Source organism: Saccopteryx leptura, chromosome 3, assembly GCF_036850995.1.
Source record: "Saccopteryx leptura isolate mSacLep1 chromosome 3, mSacLep1_pri_phased_curated, whole genome shotgun sequence".
Taxonomy (NCBI): Eukaryota; Metazoa; Chordata; class Mammalia; order Chiroptera; family Emballonuridae; genus Saccopteryx; species Saccopteryx leptura.
In genome coordinates, this window is record NC_089505.1 from 87,832,764 (window position 1) to 87,856,472 (window position 23,709).

Consider the following 23,709-nt stretch of genomic DNA (forward strand, 5'->3'; position numbering starts at 1 on the left):
TCCAAAAGACACTGCCAAATATTGGGGAGGATGTGAAGATGTTGGAAGGCTGATGCACTTCTAGTAGGAATGTGCAATGGTGCTGCCACTTTGCAGAACGGCACGGCCATTTTATTTACATGTAATCAGAGGTACCTTTCTTTCACATATTGTTGTTTGATTTTTTAATCACTGTTAGGACAGTTTCCTTCCCTTTCAGATGAGAGAAGTTTCACAACATTTGCTTTTTATAGTGCATTTGATTTTATTTGTTACAATTAAATATCTGTTCTGTCGGAATTTATGTGGTTGTATGATCTCAGGGGTAGACCCAATTCTATCTACTTCCATGTGCCTATCGTTATTCTGATATCATGTACTAAAAAGTCAGTCCCCTCCCCCTAACTGAATTGAGTTATCTCCTTTACTGTACACTAAATTTGTATATGGAAGTGGGACTATTTCTGGATTTTCAACTGTTCTGTTGGTCTGTGTACTTGTATGTCAGTAAGTCCGTATTTTTTGAAATATAGAGACTTTATAGAACATATTAATAGCTGGTAGGGTAGCTCACATCCTTGGTATTTTCTTTTTCTTTTTCTTTTTTTCTGAAGCCGAAACGAGGAGAGACAGTCAGACAGACTCCCACATGCGCCCGACCGGGATCCACCCGGCATGCCCACCAGGGGGCGATGCTCCACCCACCAGGGGGCCATGCTCTGCCCCTCCGAGGCATCGCTCTGCCCGACTAGAGCCACTCCAGCGCCTGGGGCAGAGGCCAAGGAGCCATCCCCAGCGCCCGGGCCATCCTTGCTCCAATGGAGCCTCGGCTGCGGGAGGGGAAGAGAGAGACAGAGAGGAAGGAGGGGGAGGGGTGGAGAAGCAAATGGGCGCCTCTCCTATGTGCCCTGGCCGGAAATCGAACCCCGGTCCCCCGCACACCAGGCCGACGCTCCACCGCTGAGCCAACCAGCCAGGGCCACCCTTGGTATTTTTTATTGGAGTTTTCCCGGCTATTCTTGATGTTTTTTCCTTCATGATAAATTTTTTATAATAAATTTTTCTATATTCAGAAAAATTCTCATTGTCGTTACATTACATTTATAAATTTAAATATATATTTAAAAATTAACCTTTTTTGATCTTAACTTTTCCTAACCAAGCACGTTCTGTCTTTGCATTTATTGAAAACAACATTTGTATCTTTTAGATTTTTATAGTTTTGAGAATTTCTTATTGAATTTATGCCTTCGTGTTTGATCTTCTGTCTCTATCCAGTAATGGGAGACTTCCATCCTTCCTCTGTTCTATTGGTGTGCGTGTGTGTATATGACACATACACTTAAATAAGCTATTATGTGTATACACTATTGATTAGGTATCTTAATTTTATATCTGCTTCTTTACTTTTAACATTTGTAGTAGTTTTCGCATTGATCCCGTGACCTTTTTTTTTCTTAACCGTATTCCCCTGAGTGTTATTGGTTTTGCTAGCTCTCGTTAGGTTTCTTAGATTAAAAGGTACTTGGCTAGAAGCTTCCCTGGTGAGAACAAAGCTCCCTGTTGCTCACCTTTCCTCCTTGATACTCTTTTTGCTGCTGCAGCGGAGGTCGCATTGTTTCCCCGAGGCTCTCTTCAACTGTCAGCCTCAGTTCAGCGTCTCCCAGAAGGAGACCCTAGGATGAGGGTTTGAGTTCAGCAGTTATTTAGGAGGTGGCCCCAGGAAATGCCAGTCGGGGGAGTGTGAGGTGTAAAAGGAAAGGGAGGGCTACAAAGAAAGGGCCCTTGTTTTCCAGCAAGTCACCGCCATGGGTAATTGGAGCTTCTTCCCTGGAAGACTGGAGGGCACCCAGGCTTATTCTAACCACAGGCCTAGGAGGCCTGGGGTTGCCTCATTGTTGTCTCAACCACAGGGCAAGGAAGCTGACAATTCAACCCCAAGCCCCCGTCCACTGAGTGAGGAATGCTTTCAGGGCATTAATGATCACCCAGGTAGGAGAGTAGAACTGGGATTCGAACCTGAGCTGGCCCTGCAGTGAATGCTAATTAGCCAGTAATCTTAGGAGTGGATCTGGAGTCAGAATGACTCTTCATGGCTAGAGAGGCTTGATTTTCTCCTGACCTGTGTGTTGGGAATGATAGTAATACCTCCCTCATAGGGTTGTGAGAATGTAAAAATGTACACATAGATGTAGATGCGCATGCAGGTATAGATGTATCCATAGATAGGCAGGTAGGTGTGGACGCGCATGTAAATGTGGATGCACGTGTAGACGTAGATGCGCACATAGATGTGGAGGCACTCATAGATGTAAACGCGCACGTAGATGTAGATATGCATGTAGACGCACAAGTAGACATAGATGCGCACGTAGACGAAGACGCACACGTAGACAGATGGGCACGTAGACGTGCACGTAAATGTAGATATGCATGTAGACGCACAAGTAGACATAGATGCACATGTAGACGAAGACACGCACATAGACAGACGCGCATGTAGGTATAAATATGCATATAGACAGCCACGTAGGTGTGGACGTGCACATAGATGTGGACGCCCACGTAGACGTAGACGCACATGTAGACATAGATGCGTACGTAGACGTAGACGCACACGTAGAGGTAGACGTGAATGTAGAGCGGACGTGGATGTAGACATAGACATTAATGTGATGTGCTCCGCCCAGTATCAGGCACTAACTGGGAGTTGGTGGCACTAAGTGCCAGGACTTCCATGCCTCCTCACAGTTGCTGTTACTCTCTTTCATCAACGCCATTCCTTTCTCCCTGTTCTGCTCAGGTGGGTGCTACCTGAAAATCCTCCCTGCACGGCCCCCTCTGGTGGGGCCTAGCCCACCCCTGTTTCCTCCCAGAGCAACAGCAGACCCCTCCCTCCCCCTCAAATCCCTGCCCACCAGCTTCAACTCCTTCTTTACTAGATTCTGGGATGGCAGCCTAGCCTCAGGGTCTATACGTTGTGCGGCCCATGGGGCTTTCTGCAGCCGGTCTGGTTTTCCCTTTGCTATTTCGAGGACCTGTGAATGATGGAGGGGGGCTGCCCATCAGGCAGAGCAGGGGCAAATGCTAATAGCGTCAGAGTGGTGGATTCAACACTATTAGGGTGCTCATTATTGCAAGTTAAAATGATGATAACATTTATTAAGGCCATTTAAATTGGACACATTGGCTCTCTGGGGGATTGCGTTCTGCTGGAAATGTCGGAGGACAGGGCCATTCTCGCACTCTCGAAATGTATATAGGGAGGAAACTTTTCCCCTCTCTCTTCTGGGCTCTTCAGCTGCTCTAGTAATTAAATGGACACAAAGCAGATTAACAGGAAGGAAATAAAAATTTAGTTTTGCTTATATTGGTGCCCTAGAGATACGCGTCCCTCAGACAGTAAGGAAACAGGCTTCCATGCTGCCCCGAGCAAAGGAGCCAGGGCAGGGCTCTGGGACTTCAGGGGACAAGAAGAGCAAGTGTCTGGTGAGCAGATGTGTGCCCTGCCATGCAGAGGGGTCTTTCTGATAACTGCTCTCTTCCTGGTACAGGCTCCCTATCTACATTGTTTTAAGCAGTTAAGGGAGAGTTGTTTTTTTTTTTTTAAAAAAAGACCCTCCTGACTCTATTAGGCCTTGATTGCTTTCAGCTCAAAATAATCCACATGCCACCATGGCATATTTTGGGGTCATGTATTCTGTCCCCCCTCTGTCCTGCCTTTGAAACTCCCCCCACCAAGGATTTCCTGCGCAGAAGCTGAGATGGTAGATGGCAGCAGTTCACTGAAGCAGGCTCCGTCTGGAGAATAGGTCAGCTCAGTTAAACTCAATTCAAGCAAGCAATCAGATAGTGGGTAAGAGGCATTTCTATGGAACCAAACAACAACAACAAAAACAGCAGTCCGTGCTTGGAGCAGACCATTGTGCCCTTTTCTGAGTCCAGAGGGGGGCCAGGGCTGGGGTCTCTGCGCCAGGCTGGGAGCATCCTCAGGTAGAGTGAGGGCAGGCAGAGGCTCTTCCTGGTTCACAGTTTGAGTCTCTTGGGTGGTCCCATCGGAGAGCCTGCCCGGCTGCCGGCACCAAGGTCGTCTGTACACGGGTCGCTGTGATGATTCCTCTGAAGTTCATACCCAGTTGTCCATCTTGAGTTTGCACGGCTTCAGAAAAAGGGCAGGTTTAGTTCCTAATGATTCTAGGTCAGCAGGGTGGGAGAACAAGGGGAAATATTAGTTCGGGGAGTTGTAGCTAAACACTGGAGGGAAAGGAAGCACTCAGGATAGAGTACAGCGTGCAGGTCAGAAACAAAACCTCGCAGACGGTCAACAGCACCAGAGGTTGATATCCATGAAGGTGTGTCATTGAAACATCGGGTTTTTTTCTACAGTTACCCCTTTTTCTTTTAAAAATTATTTATTTATTTATTCATTTTTAGAGAGGACAGAGAGAGGGAGAGAGAGAGACAGAGAGAGAGAGAAGGGGGGAGGAGCTGGAAGCATCAACTCCCATATGTGCCTTGACCAGGCAAGCCCAGGGTTTCGAACCGGTGACCTCAGCATTTCCAGGTTGACGTTTTATCCACTGCGCCACCACAGGTCAGGCCAGTTACCCCTTTTTCTATCAAAGAGAACCACACTCAGACTTACTTGTTTGCACATCAAGTTCAGTTTTAATAAACGTGGCCTGTGTGTTTACGTAAGTGTGGTAAGAATAGTGATGAGCCGTATAGACTCTTAAGTTTGCTTTCTTGGAACTTGTCATAAAGAAGCTCAGATTGAGCTTTTAAAACCCTTTCAAGGCTAGGAAGCCAAGCCTAGTGCTCGTTAGATTTTGCCGACAATGCCTACAGATTTGGGTAAACCCGTCTCTTAAGTTCCCCCAAATATCCTGAGGTGCTTGGCCATGCCAGGAAGTGACCTTCCTGACTCACCTGGTAAGGCTGCTGCGGATCCTGTAAGCAAGGTACCAGGCTGGGTTTTCCAAGGGGCTTTATTGGCTCCAGAAATCAACCTTAGTTCCTTAAAGCTGTCTGGCCATATCTGAGTCTCTGTATGTCCCTCTCAGATGTGACATTCCAGTCAAAGCCTCGGTCGTATACTCAATGTTTACAGCTGTGTCCTGTTAGAAGGAGATCAGCTTCGTATTGAATTCTATGGACATGAAGATAAGAATGTTCACTGAGAGTTTTTGAAATCTGAAGGGATAAGGTAGGTGGGAAAAGACAAGTGTTGTATCTGTGTTTGCAAAAGTGTATTTTACTAAATCGCTGTAAGTCATAGATAGCTTAAGGGGAAAGGTTTCCTTATAACTGGGAAACTAAAGAATAAAGAAGCAGCAATATTTTAAACAAGAAGTCATAAAAATTATAATCATCCTCATTAGTCCACCCAGTTCCATATAATTAATTCTTGTTGGTTTTTTGTTAGCAGTTTTATGAAGCCATCGCTTTTTTTGTTTGTTTGTTTTCATGAGAGTTCTGTAATTTCTTACCCAGTTCAGTGTTTGATCTGAAAGTTAGGATGATAAAGGTAACATAAAGCACAGGAAATTATTCTGATAAAACATAAAATCTTTGCTTTCTAGGCAGATTGCCCAAAAGGTTAAAAAAAAACCCAACAAAACAAAACCCTTTCACATTCTCTTATCAAGAGCAGACCAATAATCCAAGAGACTGTTGTCTTTTTCACAGAGGAAAAACCAAATTCTAATTTTGCAACAGTGTACTTCTGATAATATGATAACATTCTCACTTTTAAAAACACTTAATTGTATTCATTTCCATCTTTACCTGTGTGCCTACCCATAAAATCCTTTTCCCTGCAGACCTCCTATAACGTCGGTTTACATTCAGATTTTGAGCTGTGTTTTCCCTTTTCCCCGTTCTGAAATAACCAGTTTGCAATTAGGACAGAATTACTTTCCTCTCCCGCAACAAAAATCCATCTCCACGCTTCGTACCTTTTCTTACCAAGACCTCATCTCCTACTTTCCTGGCCGGTGGAGAGGCTTCCCGTACTCTCTCCGGCTGTATTCGTTATAGGTAGACATCAGAGTCACCCTTAGGACCCTTCATTTCCAGTGAAAACTGCCTGCTCTACCAGTGTCTTGAGATTGGCCAATTTATACATATATGTATTTCAGAGTCTCTGGAAGCAGCTGCTTCTTACTGGACACTTTTTTATTTTTTTAAATGTGGCACAAGGCATGTTTACGGCAGATCAAAATATGTTTAGTTTCTCTGTAATAAGAAGCCATACTTATGTGGGTAAACTTACATTCAGTAACCAATGTTTTTTTAGTGATCAAGATTGTTAATAAATTCCCATCATTTGATTTAATTTAGTAAAACATCCAGGATTCACGTTACCCAAAAGATTTGGGAAACTATTTCAGTAGACAAACCATAAAACATAATTATTGTTGAGAAGTTCACTTATAAACTTTTTTATCCCACTTCTGTGTGACTCGTCTTTAACAGATGATTACTCATGAAAATTTCATGAGCTAGTAAAGCAGTTAGCCGTCATCTTAAATATTTTTTCTTGCTGACAGATTTTGTAGTAGTGGTAACATGAGCTCATTTGACTTTAGTACATGTAGGTAGAATGAAAGTGTTATACTTAATGCTATTAACTTGGAAGGCATGCCTGTGTTAACAAAACCAGTGGACTTAAACTAGCTTTTATTTACTGGAAATTATGTTAGATGACGTAAACTTGAAAAAAATTTTGTGTTTATTTCTGAGTTTTAGGATTATTTCATCTATAAGTGCTCATTGTAAAGACAATTGAATCTCTTTTATGACTCAATCTAGGCAGTACTGTTTGGAAGTAGAAAAATATTCTCTATATGTAAACATATATTCATAGACATATGTAAACACATAGACACAAGCAGAGACCCTGTATAACTTCTGTTTTAAGATTTTAGCCATGAATCAGATACAACAATATCAGACTCACTAGTTTATGAATAACAGTTGAATTCACCTTGTCCAGATGGGACAAGATGAGAGGTCACCTGCTCCAATGTGAAGCTAAATAGAGTTCTATGCTAACATTTGTGGAAAAGTCTTGATGATTTGCATGTGTTCTTGGCAAGTAATCTTAAGGAGGCTGTCCATCAGATCTGGGGCAAGACAGACTTTTCAGTGGTTTTTGTTGTAAGAGCCCCCCCTCCCATTTTTTTCCTTCAATCTTAGGCTATTTCTGTAGTTATCACCTGAGGTGTTTACGTTTCAAAGGCGTGGTAAGATGGATGTCTTCGAGGGACAGAGGAGAAAGGCACATTTTCTTCTCAGAGTTTTGTGGTGATTTGCCTGTCATCAGAAGTCTGGGGTGACTGCTATTTAAAACGTTCTTTGTTTTGTCTAAGTGCAGATCAGCTGTACTTCCAATGTTGTGGATTTTTACAGCATCTGCCGGCGGGTAGGGAGGCGTCAGAGGGGACTCTGAGCGGCTTATCAGTTCTGCCTTCACTTCTCTGGAGATTCAAGCTGTAAGTCGAGAACTGTTGATTCTCACCCCCTTTCTGGCTCTGTTCCTTGGGCTGTTTTCAAACGAGTTGGTGTCTAGCCCACCCAGCCACACTACTGTGAATTTGCCTTTGTGTATCAGAGTGGAACGCTCCTGCTAAGGCGGAAACGGAAAGATGTCCGCCTCCTCAGGGTTTTAGCGCAGTCTGCCTCGGTATAGTCCGCAGGATGCACTCAACAACCTGTTCACCTTGGGGTCTGGGGGGCCCCTGCTAATGTTTCTGTTAGCCCGCAGCGTCTGCCTCCAGCTCGGCCATTTCCTGGTCACTCACAGGAGGGCTGGGAGCCATTTCTGGCCATTGGTGTCCTCAGTGTGGGGGTGTTCTCAGGGAACTCTGGCTTGTCTCATAATCAAGGTATAATCATGGGTGGGAATAGCTCCCCTTATAAGGTCCCTGTTAAGTGGGGTTGTGACTGGCCGTTCATTTCTTTAAAATCTCTCTTTAAATTTGGCGGAATCTTCTGAAAGTGGAGGTAAAAGGGCTTTATAACTGGGAAGATCGGCTGCTGTCCAGGGGACGTTAGCTCTTTGGGTGATAGGGGAGCGGGGAGTCTAAGATTTATCCACAAAGGACACTGCGTAGACAGGCCTGCAGCTGGACAAGCGCGAAGATAAGGCCCAGCAGAGGGAGCCTCGCTGTCCGTCTGGGCTGCTTCTAAACTCACTCCTGTGCGTTTGTCAGCCACACGGGCAACCTGTATGCTTGGGGAGGGGGCGGCGCAGGTTAGGCCGGGGGGGGGGGGTGCTCTCTGACTCTTACTGGGAGCGGGAAGTTAGACTGGGCAGCAGGTGTACAAGCAGGTGTATGGGGGCTATGACAGTTTGCTGAGGAGTGGGGCCCAGCTTTTAAGATGGGAGATGGACGTGGGCTTTTGTTTCTATTCTAATTTGCATTCTTCCATCTGATTAAGAGAGTCCCAAGGCCGTGTTCCTTTGTATCCGCTCTTCAACTTGGTCTTCCCATAGCTATCAGTAAGACGATTGTCTAGGAGGAAGTTCTCCAACCAAAAATTATTTCCTTTTAAATATAGTCAATTCAAAGGACCCATGCTTGACTATTGAGGAGCAGGATTTTATATTCATCTCAGTGACGACTCCAACCAGTAAGCTTTTTTAATGGCTTAACTCTCGCTGGACGCAAGAAGCATCTAAAAAGAGGGTGCAAAGATGCAGCCCATTTACAAGATCCAGGAAGTCCATTCCCACTTGTCCTAAGGAGGAAAAGGTCTTCACCATCACAAGCGGTAGAATGGGGTACTGCAGGCGGGGTCTCTGGTCTCCTGCGGGGCCGTGAGATACCTCCTGTCCAGACCTGCTCATTGGAGACACAGGGCAGGCACCCCTGGAGTGGGACTTTTCCGGCACTAACTCGACAGCCAAGGCCCGTTATGGACTGGAACCCTTCTGACAAATTCCCCTGAGAGCTGGCGCAGTCACAGACAATGCTGCTTGGGACCTCCTGTCTCAGAATCCCAGTCTGCTCGACTGGGCACCAAATGCATGTCGGTGCATACACCTTCTGGCTGGCGGAGACCGGAGAGAATGTTCTCACTAGTCACAACGCTCAGCTCTCGAGACATAGATCGGGATGTAGGGAGACCCTCCCCTGGTTGTCACAGCGGACCCACTGCCAGGTCTGCCTGAGCAGACGCCGGTCTGGTGGGATTCGCGAACTTCCCAGACCGTGAGGCCAGCTGCAGCCACAGGCGTGCAGGACTGGGCCTGCGTTCTGCCCAGTGGTTTTCCTCCTTATGACAGATGACACAGAGGGCAGAGACAGAGGGAAACAACGACCATCTCGGGAGGAAAGGATCGATAGAAAGCTAGAGTACTCGTAACAAATCTTTGCCACGGTCTCTTGCACCCGAGGCGCTAGTTTACAGATACTTTGTCCGGCTAATCTAAATTTAGAAAAGGACAAGGATTTTCACCACTCTTGCTTCCGTGGGGCCCCACGGGCAGAAACCTGGGAGATGGACGTGGTGAGAAGTTCGCCTCCTGCTGGCGCTGGTCAGAGGTCACAGGACCGTCCAGCTGCAGCGGCCCCGGTGGGAGCAGCGTCCAGCCCCACGCTAGGAGCCAGTGCTGTAGGGGAGAAAACATTTCCCTTCTCTCTTCGAGGTTCTCTGGCCGGTCTAATGATTAAATTGATGTAAGACCAATTAACAGGAGAAAAAAATCCAAATTTAATTTTGTATTACAGGAGCCCCCAAAAGACGAGGCTCCCAGGGAGTCAGACACCTGAGGCTGGTACACCATCCTGCACTGAGGAGAAGGGGCAGGGGTCTGTCCCCAAAACAACGGGAAGAGCACGTGTCTGGTGAGCAGACATGTGCCCTGCCACGCGGAGGGGTCTTTCTGATTTAAGAAGTTCTCTCTGGTGATAATAGCTCTCTTCCTGGTGCAGGCCCCCTGTCCACGTCTTTTTAGGTAGTTAGAGGAGAGATAAACAAATAAATTAGCAAACACTTTTCCTGGGTCACTTAGGTCTTGATCGCCTTCAGCTCAAACTCATCTGCATGCCACAGTGGCGTAATTTTGGGTAATGGATCCTCTAACCTCAGATACAGAGATCGGGTCACAGAGGAAGGTGGTCTTCCTTGGATGGGTGCTGTTGCGATTCTGGCTGTGGATTTGACAGTGTTTGGGGGTGTCTGCCCTCTCTGGGTCACACCAGTTAACGATCTGGGGGCAGGTGGCCTGAAGATGCTGCTGAGGCTCTTGGCCATGTTCAGGAGGGCAGGAGGGCGGAGCCTGGTCTTAGCTCGCAGGAAGCTGGCTTGGATGAATGCTGTGTGTCCCTCAGCAGATGCGTTTTCTGGGACCAAGTGGTCCCTGCCACACTCTCCTGAGTGTCTTCATTTATGTCTGAAGCGGGAAGACAAACGCAGAGCCATCCAGTGGATCAGGTCTACCACTTTCCTTATTCCTTAGGCGGGGGCCCTAAGAACAGCATTTGGACTTGGGGGCCCTCGGTCTGGCACGGGGTGGAGGGCTCACATCACTCTGAAGCTGAGGCACGCATGCCTGGGGCGGGGCTGAAGTTCGGAGGCGGGCTCAGATGGCCCTGTCGTCCAGCTTACCTGCCTATCAAAGTGGAAGAGGACTGTAGGGTTTCCAGCACGGTCTTGTGAGTGTGAGAGAGATCCCATCAGCCTGTGACAGGCACAGGAGCTATTTCCTGATTGTTGGCGTCTAGGCAGACTTAGGGAGGAAACCAACACTGACACGAGCCAATTGCACTGTGATCGCAAACAATGAGGTGTTGGGAGTTTGTAATTTCCCCTGGAACCTATGTTTAGTCAGGATCTGCAGCTGAATGACACAGCCCGGCTGGGTGGGAACCACAATTAGTTGCTGTCACCCTGGTGTGGCCTTCCTTCCTTCCTTCCGTCCTTCCATCCTTCCTCCCCTCCCACCCTTCTTTTCCTTTTTTAAAATTTTTTATTTTAATTTTTTGTATTTTTCCTAAGTGAGAAGTGAGAGGAGGCAGAGAGACAGACTCTCGCATGCGCCCGACTGGGACCCACCCGGCATGCCCACCAGGGGGCGACACTCTGCCCATCTCTCTGCCCATCTCTCTGCCCATCTGGGGTGTTGCTACGTTGCAACCAGAGCCATTCTAGCACCTGAGTTGGAGGCCATGGAGCCATCCCCAGCACTGGGGCCAACTTTGCTCCAATGGAGCCTTAGCTGCAGGAGAGAAAGAGAGAGATAGAAAGAAGGAGAGGGGGAAGGGTAGAGAAGCTGATGGGCGCTTCTCCTGTGTGCCCTGGCAAGGGATCCAACCCAGGACTTCTATACACTGGGCCAATGCTCTACCACTGAGCCAGCTGACCAGGCTTCTTTTCTTTTTTTTTTCTTTTCTCTTATTTTCTTCTTTTCTTTTCGTTTTCTTCTTCTTTCTTCCAGACAATGGAATAGTAAGATATCAATAGCCAATGTTCTGTGCCTAATTGTGAGTTGGCCCCGCTGTTCAGAGTCACAGAGGAGGATGGGGTGGAGGCTCTAACCACAGGCCCCAGGGCAGGAGGTTGGCTCCCCTCTCACCTCTGCCATGGGGGAGAAACAGGAGCCTACATGCACGCTATAGAATGCCCATGCTGGTCCCGTGTGTGCACAGAATGACTTGCCGTCCCTTTCTCCGTGCTGAGCGTTTAAATGCAGAGTGACAGGGAGGTGGCCATGGGTGGGAGGTGTGAGGGGATGAGTGTTAGTGTTCAGGGGAGTCTTTCTGAAAGGTTGGACCCACCCACCCCTGCTGCAACTTCATCGTGGAAGCGCTTTACTGTAGCACGCGCCCTCCGCTGCCGGAGCAGTGTGGCCCTTTCTCCCCTTGGTGTTTCCAAACCAGAGTCTGTGACAGCTGCGCCATGGACATGCGGGCATGTCTCCTCTGCTCTCCGTGGCCGGCACACGGCTTCTTTTAGGAAAATTCAAGGTTCTTTATTATGCCTTCTCTTTAAACAGCACCAGAACGGCCATCCCATTCTTAGCGTTTGGCAAATGGGCAGCTATTGTCCTGAGATACAGTGGCTGAGGACTGAGCAGACACATTGACCTGGCAGTTACCGTGCCCTTGGACAGCTGGGGCCCAAACGGGACAGAATCAGGCACTCAGCTCACGTGAGCAGGCAGACCGGGCACCGCTCCGCACCCGGCCCCGGGCTAACGCAGGCAATGGATCAAGAGCACTGGCCACGGTGACGCGCCCTCCCATTGGGCTGCTCCTAACACAGCCATCCAGCGTCTGCGTGGACACATTTATTTCCTAATGCTGGGTGATGGATTAGAAGATACGTAGAAAATCTTTCCAGAAGCGATAAGATATTGCCAGCTGGCCGTCAGCCCCGGCTCCCTCCTCTTCTTGTCTTGTCTCCCTCACTCTTCGGTGGGGGGAGGTGTCTCAGGGCCCTGGCATCGTGCATCCTGATTAGGTGGTGACTGTTACTAAGGGGGTGTTTTTTTAAGCCCATCATTGACACATTGAATTCATTAGGTACCAAATCCGCAAGCCGATTTTGGCCGGCCGTAAAACACGGTTCCTCCTCCAGGGCAGCCACAGGAACAGGTGAAAAATGGCGTCCCAGCAAACGCGGGATATTGCTTTTCCACAGAGACGTTGTACCGGTCGGGGCTATCCTTCTTCATGAATGTGTTCTCCTGCCTGGTTCTCCTGGTAACTTAACCGTTTGTTGTTTTCAGACCGCAGAATGGCTCGATGATCCTCTACAACAGGAAGAAAGTGAAATACCGGAAAGACGGGTACTGCTGGAAGAAGAGGAAAGATGGGAAGACGACCAGAGAGGACCACATGAAGCTGAAGGTCCAGGGAGTGGAGGTAAAGGGCGGAGGGGCTCTCCTGTCCCGCAGACGTCACACGCGGGTCGCGTCGGGGACAGGGTGGCCGCGGAGGGTTTCGCCGCCAGCCGCCTCTGTCGGAGGTGTTTCTGTTTGCTGAGACCTGTGGGTTCTGTGTTCTTGTCCCTTCCCACCCCACCGTCTCCAACATGGTTTCCATGAGACCAGATTTCACGGAAGCGCTCCCGTCCCTCGGGAGTCGTTGGTGTGCAGGTTGGGACCAGCAGGGTTCCTGCAGCATTGCGTGTTGTGTGTGTCACAGAGGAGCCCCCAGGTGCCCTGAGAGGTGCAGGCGTAGGGGAAGGGAGCTGTATCGGGAACCTCCCTCTCCAGGTGGCCTGGCAGGGGGTGGGAACCCCAGGGAGCTGGTGATCTCCAACCAGAGCCTGGCTTCCCTCTCTGTGCTGACAAACCCTTGTGTTTCCTTCCGGGTGTCCCAGCCTCAGGGAGCTCGCAGGGGGTAAAGATAACTTGATGGGCCAGTAAGGTGCGCGGGACTGTCGCAGGGCCAGGGTGGAGGTGAGCACCGCAGAAAACACCATGTCTCGTGTGAACTTCTGTCCGGGTTGGGGGGGGGGATGGGGTGTAGTCCGGTTTCCTGGCTGTTGTGACCACACAGGTGCTCACCCTTGGGCGGCCATGGACACATCCCTGGTTCCTCTTCTAGGGTTTGAGGGCCTGAGCCATGCACGTGTCACAGTGCTTGAGGGAGGGACGTGAGCCTGCTTGCCTGTGAGCACCACTTCTCTGCGTCCTGTGGGTCCTTGAGAAGGGCCCTTCCTGGGAGTGTGGCCGGTGCTGTCTTCAGCTTAGGAGCTGAGAGGCTGGCTTGTGACCCACCCAGTGTTTCAAATGGTCAGAGAAGGGGCTCCAGAGTCCGCAGGTATGCAAGGATTGGTCACCAGGACCGTCAGCCCATGCAAAAGCAACGCCTTTCCCATCCCCTACCATACTGACATTCCTTGTGATGCACTTGTCATTAGGATTTTTTCTATATTAATCATGTCTTTTCATGGACATTAGAAATAGCCCCCAATGCCTTTTGTTATAGTACCCCACAGAGAGAGATGACTTTGTTGTATATATTTTGTCTCTTTCTTTTTTGAGCTCCTAATAACGATGCTTTATGACGATGAACAAAGAAAAATCTTTCCCCATGTTCTGCATTCGGTGTCCGTGTGACATGGTTTAACCGTCTCTGGGAAACATTAACATGCAGATTACCTCGAACGTGCTGGTCTGGGCCAACCCTAGGATGTGCCTGGCGGTTGTACAAACAGCCCAGCCTTAGTTGCAGGGGCCTGAGGGACATGGGGCTCTGCCCTTGTCTCCCACGATGGAGGGCTAGGTAGAGGAGGGCGTGGGAGGCCCAAGAACGAGGGGTGCTCTCTGGGACTAGCGAGGTCTGTGGGAAGTCACGTAGAAGCCCGGGCCGCCAGCCGCCGTGCCCGCAGGTCTCTGGTGCGTGTCATCGTCAGCAACACGTACATCAGGAACTTGTGGTCGTGGGTGACAGCAAGGTGGGACCCTTCCTCAGCAGCAGCACAGAAGCCCAGAGGGGAGGACAGCCTCCGTGTTCATTTTCTTCCCTCGTGTCATAAATTAGAGCCGTCGCCGGATGGACTCAGAATGACCTATGGTTATTTTTGGGCCATGCTTATGTGACTCCTGCACTCAAGGTCCAGCCTATCGGCACATGGGTGGGCCGTCTGGACCCAGAACAGGAAGGAAGGGATGCACAGGCCCGCAAGGGGTTTCCAGGAGTTTACGGGTGTGGGTGTCCGCGGGGCCGTAGGAACAGCAGGTGGACTCCTTACCTGCCGTGTTGGCCAGTGACACAGAGGTGCGCTGTCAGGTCCGGGCAGAGGGAGATCCTCTCAGGTGAACACGTGGTATGGTGGCCTCTCCCAGGGAGCTCAGGGAGTTGTCCCCTTCAGTCCATCCACAAACACTGACTGTGGCCCCACTGTGCAGGGCCCCGTGGTGTCTGCAGAGACAAGAGCCGTGATCTCTGCCCCACGGATTCAGAGTTGAGGAGACAGCCCTGTCCACACCTAAAAGCCGTGAGCAGTGCTGACAAGTGCCGATGCCTGAGCATCTAGCGTGAGTGTCCTGGGAGTTCAGAGTGGGCCGCCGTGATCAGAGAGGTGCCCGGGTGAGGTGGATCATCAGCTGAGAGGCTGGAGTTGGCAGGCTGTGTGCGCGACTCACACTGTGTCCCTCAGCACTGTGGTCTGAGCTGGTGGATGCTGGAGCTTAGGTCCCTGTGCCCCTTTCCATGGCTCTGTGGTATTCTACTGCACAGGCACGGGCACGGGCGCCGCCCTCTAGGGGGAGACTCTGGATTTCTTGTGGTTTTTCAGCCTCACCACGCTTCTGCACACATGTCCTCCCTGTCTGTTTGTGCACGGCATGACTGGGCCTGGAGTTGCCTGCCAACCGTGAGGTCTAGTGTCTCCAGGCTTCCTAGACGCGGCCACATTGCTCAGAGTGGCCGTGCCCCTTACCTACCTGCCACACTCAGCACTGCCCTGTCTCCCTCCCCTGGCACACACAGGATGGGTGGGAGCTGGTACCCCTTTCAGTTCCAGTTTGGGCTTTCTCATTATTCCGGGGCTCGAGCGCATTCTTGTGCTAGTGGAAAGAAACCCTTTGCTGTGGACTGTCCATGGGCGGGTGGGGTTTCTAAACAGCCCCAAGGAAAGTCTCCTGGGGCAGGAGTGGCTCCTCCCCTCCCTGGCGTTCTTCCTGCACATGCTCTGATCCGGACCGGTGGCTGGGCTGCCCAGTGGTCGTTTCCACCAGGACATTGCAGTGTGGGTATGCGTGGGGTTCTGTACCTCACAGGAAGAGGGGCTTCCCAGTTTGGACCCTGCCTTCTCCTGTGGATTCAGGCACATGGTTCCCTCTGACTCAGTTCCCATGTGGCACCAGGCACCATGCCCACCAGCTGCCCCTACCTCCAGGGAGGGGGGCGGCAGACGCCCAGCACGGGGCTGGAAGCTGGGATTTTCTGCCACCTGAGCTGATTCCCTCAGTTCAAAGGCACAATGAAGACATGTGGACGGAGCGTCTAACATATCCCTTGCTGTAAGCCTCCCCTCGGGCCCGGAAAGCCTCCAGGCCTGCCCGGGGAGCTGCCCTGCGGTCTGGCTTCTTCTGTCCTCAGAGGCCGGGGCCCTTCGTACATACGGTGACTCAAAGGCGCATTGATTTTCTCAGGAGGGTGCAGGATGAGGGCAGCCTCTTTTGAAGCCGATGAGCTGTTAGGTCCATGATTAATTGTCTGCAAGCCAAGGAGAAGCTGGCTCGATAGGGTTTCCGGGGATGACAGAGGTTGGCGGGGAGGAAAAGGAAGGTGGATGCGATGTCAGCGTCTCGTGGGATGAAAGCTCCGCGGGCCTGACGTCAGCCCTGCCCCTGTGCCTGTCTGTGCCTGCGTATCGGGGGGACTGGCGGGGTGCCCTAAGAGCAGAGGGGCACTGCTGAGGTGCCCCCTTGCATGCTGCATTGCTGCTCTGTGGGCCCGATGAGCTGGCTCTGTGTGTGTGTGTGTGTGTGTGTGTGTGTGTTTTGGGGGGTGCCAAGCTGGAAGGGTGCTTCTTAAGCTCGCGTGCTTTTCTCTGGCCCTGGACGCGTGCAGGGCTGTCTTTACACCTCCCTCTGGAGGGCGCTGGGTGTCAGAGCTGAGGCCAGCTCTGGGCCACCTGCCTCCCACCGGCTTCGCTGCAGGGTTCCCACCGCAGAGAGGAGCCAGGTGTTCTGTACAGCGATGGCCGCAGGCTCACGGCTCTCCTGCACCCCAGGGACGCCATCTCCGCAACCCTAGTCAGGACCTGCCTGCGAAGCACTTTCCACACCCATTTCACAGAGGCGGGGATCGAGCCTCGGAGACGGTTTCTCCTGCCTCGGGCCCCACCGCACTCCAGTGTGGAGCTGCGACTTGAGCCAGGTGTGCCTGGTGCTGGCGCATAAGCCCTTGCCCGATCCGTAGTTGTTTTTTCAGACCCGGTCCGCACATACCCTTCATTCATCGGCCAGCGGTCCACCAGGGCTGTGAGGTGCTGAGGACACAGTGATGTCAGGAACTCTCATGGTCTTGTGAGGGAACAAAACCTCAAGCATGCAAGTCTAACGCAGGGTGACGAGAGCTGTAAGGGCGCATCGGCACGCAGGAGGGGTGGCCAGGCCCTCGGTCATGGGAAGTGACATAAACATGGGGCACTAGGCACTGTTTGGAGTCAGGCAGTAGCAGGGAGTGGCCGGGGAGGTGTCACAGGCTGCTGTCACATGGCTGAAGCCGCAGGTGCCAGGACTGGGTGGTGCCACTGTCTCTCCAGCCCCATCAGACCGAGTGTTCAGGTCCCGGAGACAGGGCTTCCTCTGCTCTGCCTGCGAGGTGTGCTCTGCCCGCGTGCTGCCTTTGGAACCACTGGGTGGTCCTCACAGAGGCTGCCAGCTCCATTGTTGTTGCACAAAGACACCACTCCCCATGAGCCCATTCCACAGTGGACAGGAACCCCCTGGCCTGGACCATCAGCCCGCAGAGACGCCGGTCGCCACCTCCAACTGCAGCTTTCAGCAGGGAGAGTCTGGTATCGCCGACCTAACTGCCCGAGACTCGTGTCCCCCGTGAGTGCAGCCACAGCAGTGACGAGGTTATGTTTTTGGACTTGGCCTCGTTAGGACCAGTGTTCTTTATTTGGACACTTAGGCTACATATTAAAAAGGAAAAATTAAAAAGCACCTCTTTTAAAAGTAGAAATGATATTGTGGTTACCACATTAGGAATTAACAGGGCATGAAATAACTGTCTGCCTCATGGCCATGCCGGATTGTCCCAGCCCTGCTTGCAGCCGCGAGATAAATCAGTGTCATGCTTGCCGCTGATGGAAAATATTTCGAGTCGCCAGCCACAGACACGTATGGTGCCCCAGCCGAGTCTGGGAGAGAGAACAGTGGGCAGGCGCGGAGGAAGTTGGTGACGGCCCAGCTGCGCAGCGGGAGCAAGCAGAGGGGCCAGCATGCCCACACGCTGCCTCTGGATTCTCATATAGAATACATCTTTCTGCTCTTCGTAAACCACCGTGCGGCTTCCCTCTGTGGACCGGTTATCTCACGCCACCCCCCTTCCGACGCGCCACGCATGCTGCGGTCCTCACTCAGAATCTGTTTTTTCCCGTGTCTGCGTGGAGACCGTGCCAGCCTTGCCGCTTTGGCAGGTGCCAGGGCGTCTTCCGGGTCTCCTCCAGCCAGACGTCACTGTGGGCACCCACCTCCGCCGGCTCCTTTCTCAAGGAAGTGCCCTCCTAGACCTCATGCTAGCTCTGTCGGTTCAGCAGCACGGACTGAGTACCCCATGTTTTCTCAACACCAGGAAGCCTGGCGTGCAGGCACGAGGCGCCCTGTTAAGCACAGAATCGAGAGGCCAGTGAGACACAGAATCTTGCGTGAAAAACTTCCAGAAACATCAAGCTGGTCATTTCAACAGGATGTGGAAATTGTTGCCACAGAGGTTTTGGAATTCAGAGTACATGCATTTCCCCGAAGACAGGTCTGGGTGGGTTGCCACGGTGACTTGCCCTGAGCGGTGAGGCTAAGTGTTCACAGGGACCCCTTGTCTGAGCCAACCCCTCGTCTCTCCCAACCCTGCTGTACCATCACGGCAGGTGTTTTCCCCCCACCGGCCACTGTCCCACACTCATCACTGTCCCACACCGGCCTCCAAACACTGCGATCCCCGGAAGATGTGTCCTTAGACCATGGGGTTCTGGGACTGAAGGTTTAAACACAGCACTGTGCACCAACATAGGGTCTTGGCGCAGGGGTCCCCAAACTTTTTACACAAGGGGCCAGTTCACTGTCCCTCAGACCGTTAGACGGCCGCCACATACAGTGCTCCTCTCACTGACCACCAATGAAAGAGGTGCCCCTTCCAGAAGTGCAGTGGGGGGCTGGATAAATGGCCTCAGGGGGCTGCATGCGGCCCGCGGGCCGTAGTTTGGGGACGCCTGGTCTTGGGTCAGACTGGGGATAAGGAAGGTCTACCTTAGCAGGAGTTATGGGCCCCTCTGGTCACCAGGCCGTTGTTCCTTGTCACCCCGGCCTGTCACGGGACGAGTCCTTATGCCGCAGCTCCTCTAGCCCAGGAGCCTCCCGCTCAGCCACCAGGCAATGCCAGGAGAACACAGGAAGGCTCCTCGCCACCCCGCTTAGTGGCTGGGAGTTCGTCCCCCAGAGCTCGAACACCTACCTGCAGGACCCGTCCCTCCGCTCTGATTCCATCAAGTCTTTTGGGAGCCTTTGCTATTTCCCACGTTGGCCTTCCCCTAGGGTGACAAGTCATCTCATCTGCTCCTGCAGTGAACCGTCTGAAGCTATAGCTTTCAGCTTCCAGGACCTGTCTCCTTTGGAGGCAAGGACATGTATTCACTCCCCTTACGTAGGGTTGTCAGACTGATGGTGTGCACAGAGGCACATGTGCCCAAGTGAGACAGGGTGCCAGTTGAATTTGAATTTCAGATGAACAATAAATCATTCCTCCACGCAGTGTGCCCACGCAGTGTGCCCACGCAGTGTGCCCACGCAGTGTTTGGGACATGCTCATGCTAAAAGAGCCCCTGTGGCTTGTCTGAAACCCCCCATCTAGCTGGCGCCCTGCACTTTCTGCTGGCTGCCCTCCGGCCGTTAGGGCAGCTGCCTTTGAGTCTCTGCACTTAGCTGGCTGCCTGGGTACTGGGACCCGAGGCAGTGAGCTGGTTTACCTCCGGACACATCATTGATGCAGGAACCATAAACTCAGGAGGGACGCGGGCCACTGCTGAGGAGGGAAGATGTCCCTGGTGTTTACTGGTGAACCCAAGCACTGCCAGGCCTGGGGACCCTCTTGTTCTTCAAAAAGTGGGTCCTGGGTACCTCCCATGTCTCAAAGTGCTGGGACTGTGGGGAACCCCTGTTCTGTGACCTTGGCAGCCGCCCCCGTTGAGAAACGGAGAGCAGCGTGTGCGTGAAAGTCATGCCAGGAAGCTTTGAAGGAAACGCGTTTGTTGTTCCCACCTTCCTCCTGTCCCTGGTAGGTTGCTCTGTGTGCAATATTTTGTAATTTCCTTTCTAAAACTCCATCTGTGCTTCATCGAGCTAGAGACTCCCTGTCAAAGGCAGAGCAGTAGACTGTCAACTTGGTATTTAATTATCATCATAACAGTCCCTTAACATCCTGGCCGATTAGCCCACGAGGACACAAATGGAATTTCAGCGTACTCACTTGCAGCAGGAATCTGGGACCATGGGTTTCGGAATTCACCTGAGGGCCTTTCTCTGTTTGGGCGCCAACCTGCAGCCGACACAAAGTTAGATGTTCCCGGGGACACAGCCTTGATTCTGTAAGCATAATTTACGGCTGTATCGGAAGCTGGGGATGCCTTTTAAAACATGATCTATGTCCCACCCCCTCGGTAAATGACCAGCTCTGGCTGTTTGCGTTGGGTAAAGAATCTTTCTGGCCTTCACTTGACTGAATGGTACATTATTGATCTCCGCCGCGCCTTTCAATTTCCTCGCATCGCCTGGAAAATTTACTCCTGTCATGGGCCGAGTGCTCACCTCCCTGCGGGCAGCCCATGCGCAGAGGGCAGGGGTCTCCAGCCTTGTCCTGGAAGAGCCACACCGACTCCCATGAGTTGACATTAATTAGTCACTGACATAAGGGAGGGATATGTTTTGCAAACTAATCAGGCTCATGGTGCTCTGTCTGTTGGCTTCCCACAGGCCAGCAAAGAACGAGGGGAAGATAGAGGTGGGGGAGGGCATTGTGGGCCCAGTAGGAGCAGGGAGGGAAGCTTTCCTCCACAAAGGGGACAGCTCTTTCTGCAGCGCAGCTGCCGGAGAGGGGGTGCTTTGATGGGGCTCTGCTCGTGGGGTTCTGGCTGCTGAGTGGCCCCGCTCGCCCTGCCTAGACGCCAGGCCAGAACCATAGATGGAAGGGAGGTGATTTCATGAAGAGTCCCTTTCTGGTTCCCGTGGTATCTTCTGGGCAGATGAGATGACCTTCCGCTTCTCTCTGCACTGTGTCCTTCCGAGCCTGCCATCATGGCTTGTTGCAGAACACTCAGATCTCATGCAAAACCCGAGACCCACGCGCACACGTGTGCAGCCACGTTGCTCCCCGCTCCCCGTGGTGTGGCCCAGTGGTCAGCGGCAGCTTCACCTGAGAGCCTATGATGAGTGCGGACCCTCAGGCCCCACCTGGACCTGCTGAAGCGAGACTCCATTTAGTGAACACGCTCGTTGGCAGAGGATTGACACACGCCGTCCGGGGTCCTCCCTTGGTGCCTCATCCCTGGGCAAGTGGGGTTCCTTTCTTTCTTTCTTTCTTTTTTAATCTTAGAAGAAAGTCCAAAGGGAAATTTCACAAGTGGCTCTGTCAGTTCATTATCTCAATCTCAGCGCTTAAAAAAAAATCTGACTGTCATTCACCTTCATTCCTTATTCTGGCCTTGGCCGTGTAGGAGACAACAGCAGGTCTCTGAAAGCAGGACTCGCCACTGGCCACGGCTGAGCGTTCCCATGGCTTCTCCGCCCCAGGAAAATAGCCCGTTCCCCGTTGTTGAGCTCCACTCAGCAGGGCACTTGCTGTCCCCCATTGTAGCCCAGGGCTTGGCATGGTATCTGGTACACATTTGGTGTCTCATAAACTTTTTTTTTTTAAATGAATGGATGAACTGATGAACTTCTTCTGTAAAGGGCTGGACAGTAAATGGTTTCGGTTTTACTGGCCAGTCTCTGTCGCAACTATAGCAGCAGCTGCCACAGGTGCTAGTTAAGAAATGAGAGTGACTGTGTTCCAATAAAACTTTATTTACAAAGACAAGTGGAGGGCCAGGTTTAGACCCTAGGTATAGCTTGCTGGCCCCTGTTCTGCAGGTTGTAGAAGGAGCAGGGTACTATGGGGACCGGTGAGAGATTGGTGTGGGGTGATCAAACCTTTTAAGGGCTTAAATCTGAGCACTGGTTTGTCCTAGGACTCATGTTTACAGTCTAATGGTGTTCACACTCAGCTTGTAATTTTGTAAGGAATTAACGCTTTTATTCACGACCTGCCGACGGTCACATGGGCCAGTGTGGTTCGTCATGATGTCGCAGGAGAGTCAGAGACTCTTCTTTCTCTTTACTTTTAGCAGCAACACAGTGACGGGGCAGAGGCTGGTTTGTCTTCAGTCTGGTGGAGAGCAGCAATGTCTCTAGCAGAGGGCAATATGGAACTGGAGGTTGGGAGGGGTCCTGTTTCTCCTCCTTGGCCCAGGTGCTGTCTGCTCCATGGATCCATGGAGAGGGCAGGGAGAGTCCCAAGGGTGTCCTTGTCCAGGGACAGCAGAGCCAAAGGTGGTGGCTTCGCCAAGACCAGGTGGGTTAAAGGACCGGTATGTTGTGAAACAGAGAAGGGCCGGAGCACCTGCACCTCTAGGCTTGACGTCCTCTGGTAGCAACCCAGATGTGTTGGATGTGACCATGTCCCCCTGAAATGGGGACAACAGGGAGGGGGAGGGGCAGACATCATTTGTTCGCATTTAATTACTTCTATGACACCACGAGGAAACCGGGACTTTCTCTTTCCTCTTTGCTGCCACTGTTTACGGGCAGCTCCATGATGGATGCAAGAAGTAGACATTTATTACAAAAGTGTGAGAGATGTTGACTCTTCACGAATTGATTATTTGGAATTTATTTTATTAAATATTCGGGGTGGCGTGTGATAAACTGAACCTCCGCTGGTTTGCAGCTTAATGATTCATGTCTCTGCGGTGGGGATAAGGAAATCAAGGGCTTGCCTGCCATTTCAGGGGAAGAATATGGATTATTATTAAATCTGGAATGGGCCTCTTGAGAAGCCTTCCTTAAGGGAGCACATGTGTCAATAATTCCTTCTCCACGTGAGAATCCTAATGTTTCACTTATGGAAACATAAATTCTCAGCAAGTGGCTGTGGTTTTTCCCCCTCCTTCAGCTCCTGCATCCATTACTCACGGGTGATCTGCTTTTATCCCTCCGTTAGTGTCTGGCGTTCACAGTCCTTTAAGCAACATGACTTGGTTTTCCCATCTCTGGTTTTTCGTGCCACCGTCTCTGCTGAGATCTACGCATTTCAGCACCTGCGATGCCCGTGGAGACCAGGATCTCCACCGGCAAAAGGGAGACCAAAAGGTGTCCCTTGTGCTTCGAATTTCCTGAGAGGTTTGAATTAAGTCTTGAGGAGACCGTGAATGAGCGTTAGATCTGAGCACGCTGATGGAAGTGTGGGTCACTCACCTAGGACCCAGGGAGCTACCCTGAGCCCAGAAGCCAGCAGGCAGCAGAGCTTACCGGGTGACTTAGGTCGGTACCCAGGACCCCAGATGGGAATGCCGTGGGGCTGTGCCTGTTCTCAGGGGACATGGAGCCAGGGAGGCTTAGCAGCTGCGGCTGAAGGCAGCTTGGGGGGCGGTTGTGCTGGGCAGCCACCACCTGGGGACAGGCCATGCAGGGGAGCTGCCAAATGACGCTGAGCAGGGATGACAAGTCCGACCGCCTCATGGGGACGTTGTCTGCTAGCTCGAGTTTGAAGACTCCCATGGCTGATCTCTGTCCCCAGCACAGTGGGCAGGTGGTTAAATGCTGTAGTCTCCTCTCTGTGGGACTGCTGTCGGGGACAAACTTGGGGGACCCAAAGATGCCGTGTTCCACGAGACTCCTCCCTTGCCCGCGCACGCACAGTGTAGCCGGAATGCACGCCTAACCCCTTCCTGTGGGGTGACAACTGCAAACGTATTTTACTTCCACCCTTCATTTCCTTGCGTGCT

The 23,709-nt window shown here is 51.5% G+C and overlaps 1 protein-coding gene across 5 annotated transcripts in view; it reads left to right on the forward strand.

Annotated features, from left to right (window-relative positions):
* Positions 1-23,709, forward strand: part of LOC136399599 (calmodulin-binding transcription activator 1-like) — a 729,052-nt gene that overhangs the window by 330,005 nt on the left and 375,338 nt on the right. For all 5 annotated transcript variants that reach the window (XM_066374925.1, XM_066374924.1, XM_066374926.1 and 2 more), the window contains one exon: positions 12,719-12,854. In XM_066374925.1, coding sequence (XP_066231022.1) covers positions 12,735-12,854 — 120 coding nt within the window. In that variant the 5' untranslated portion in view covers positions 12,719-12,734. The remainder of the gene's footprint in view (positions 1-12,718; positions 12,855-23,709) is intronic.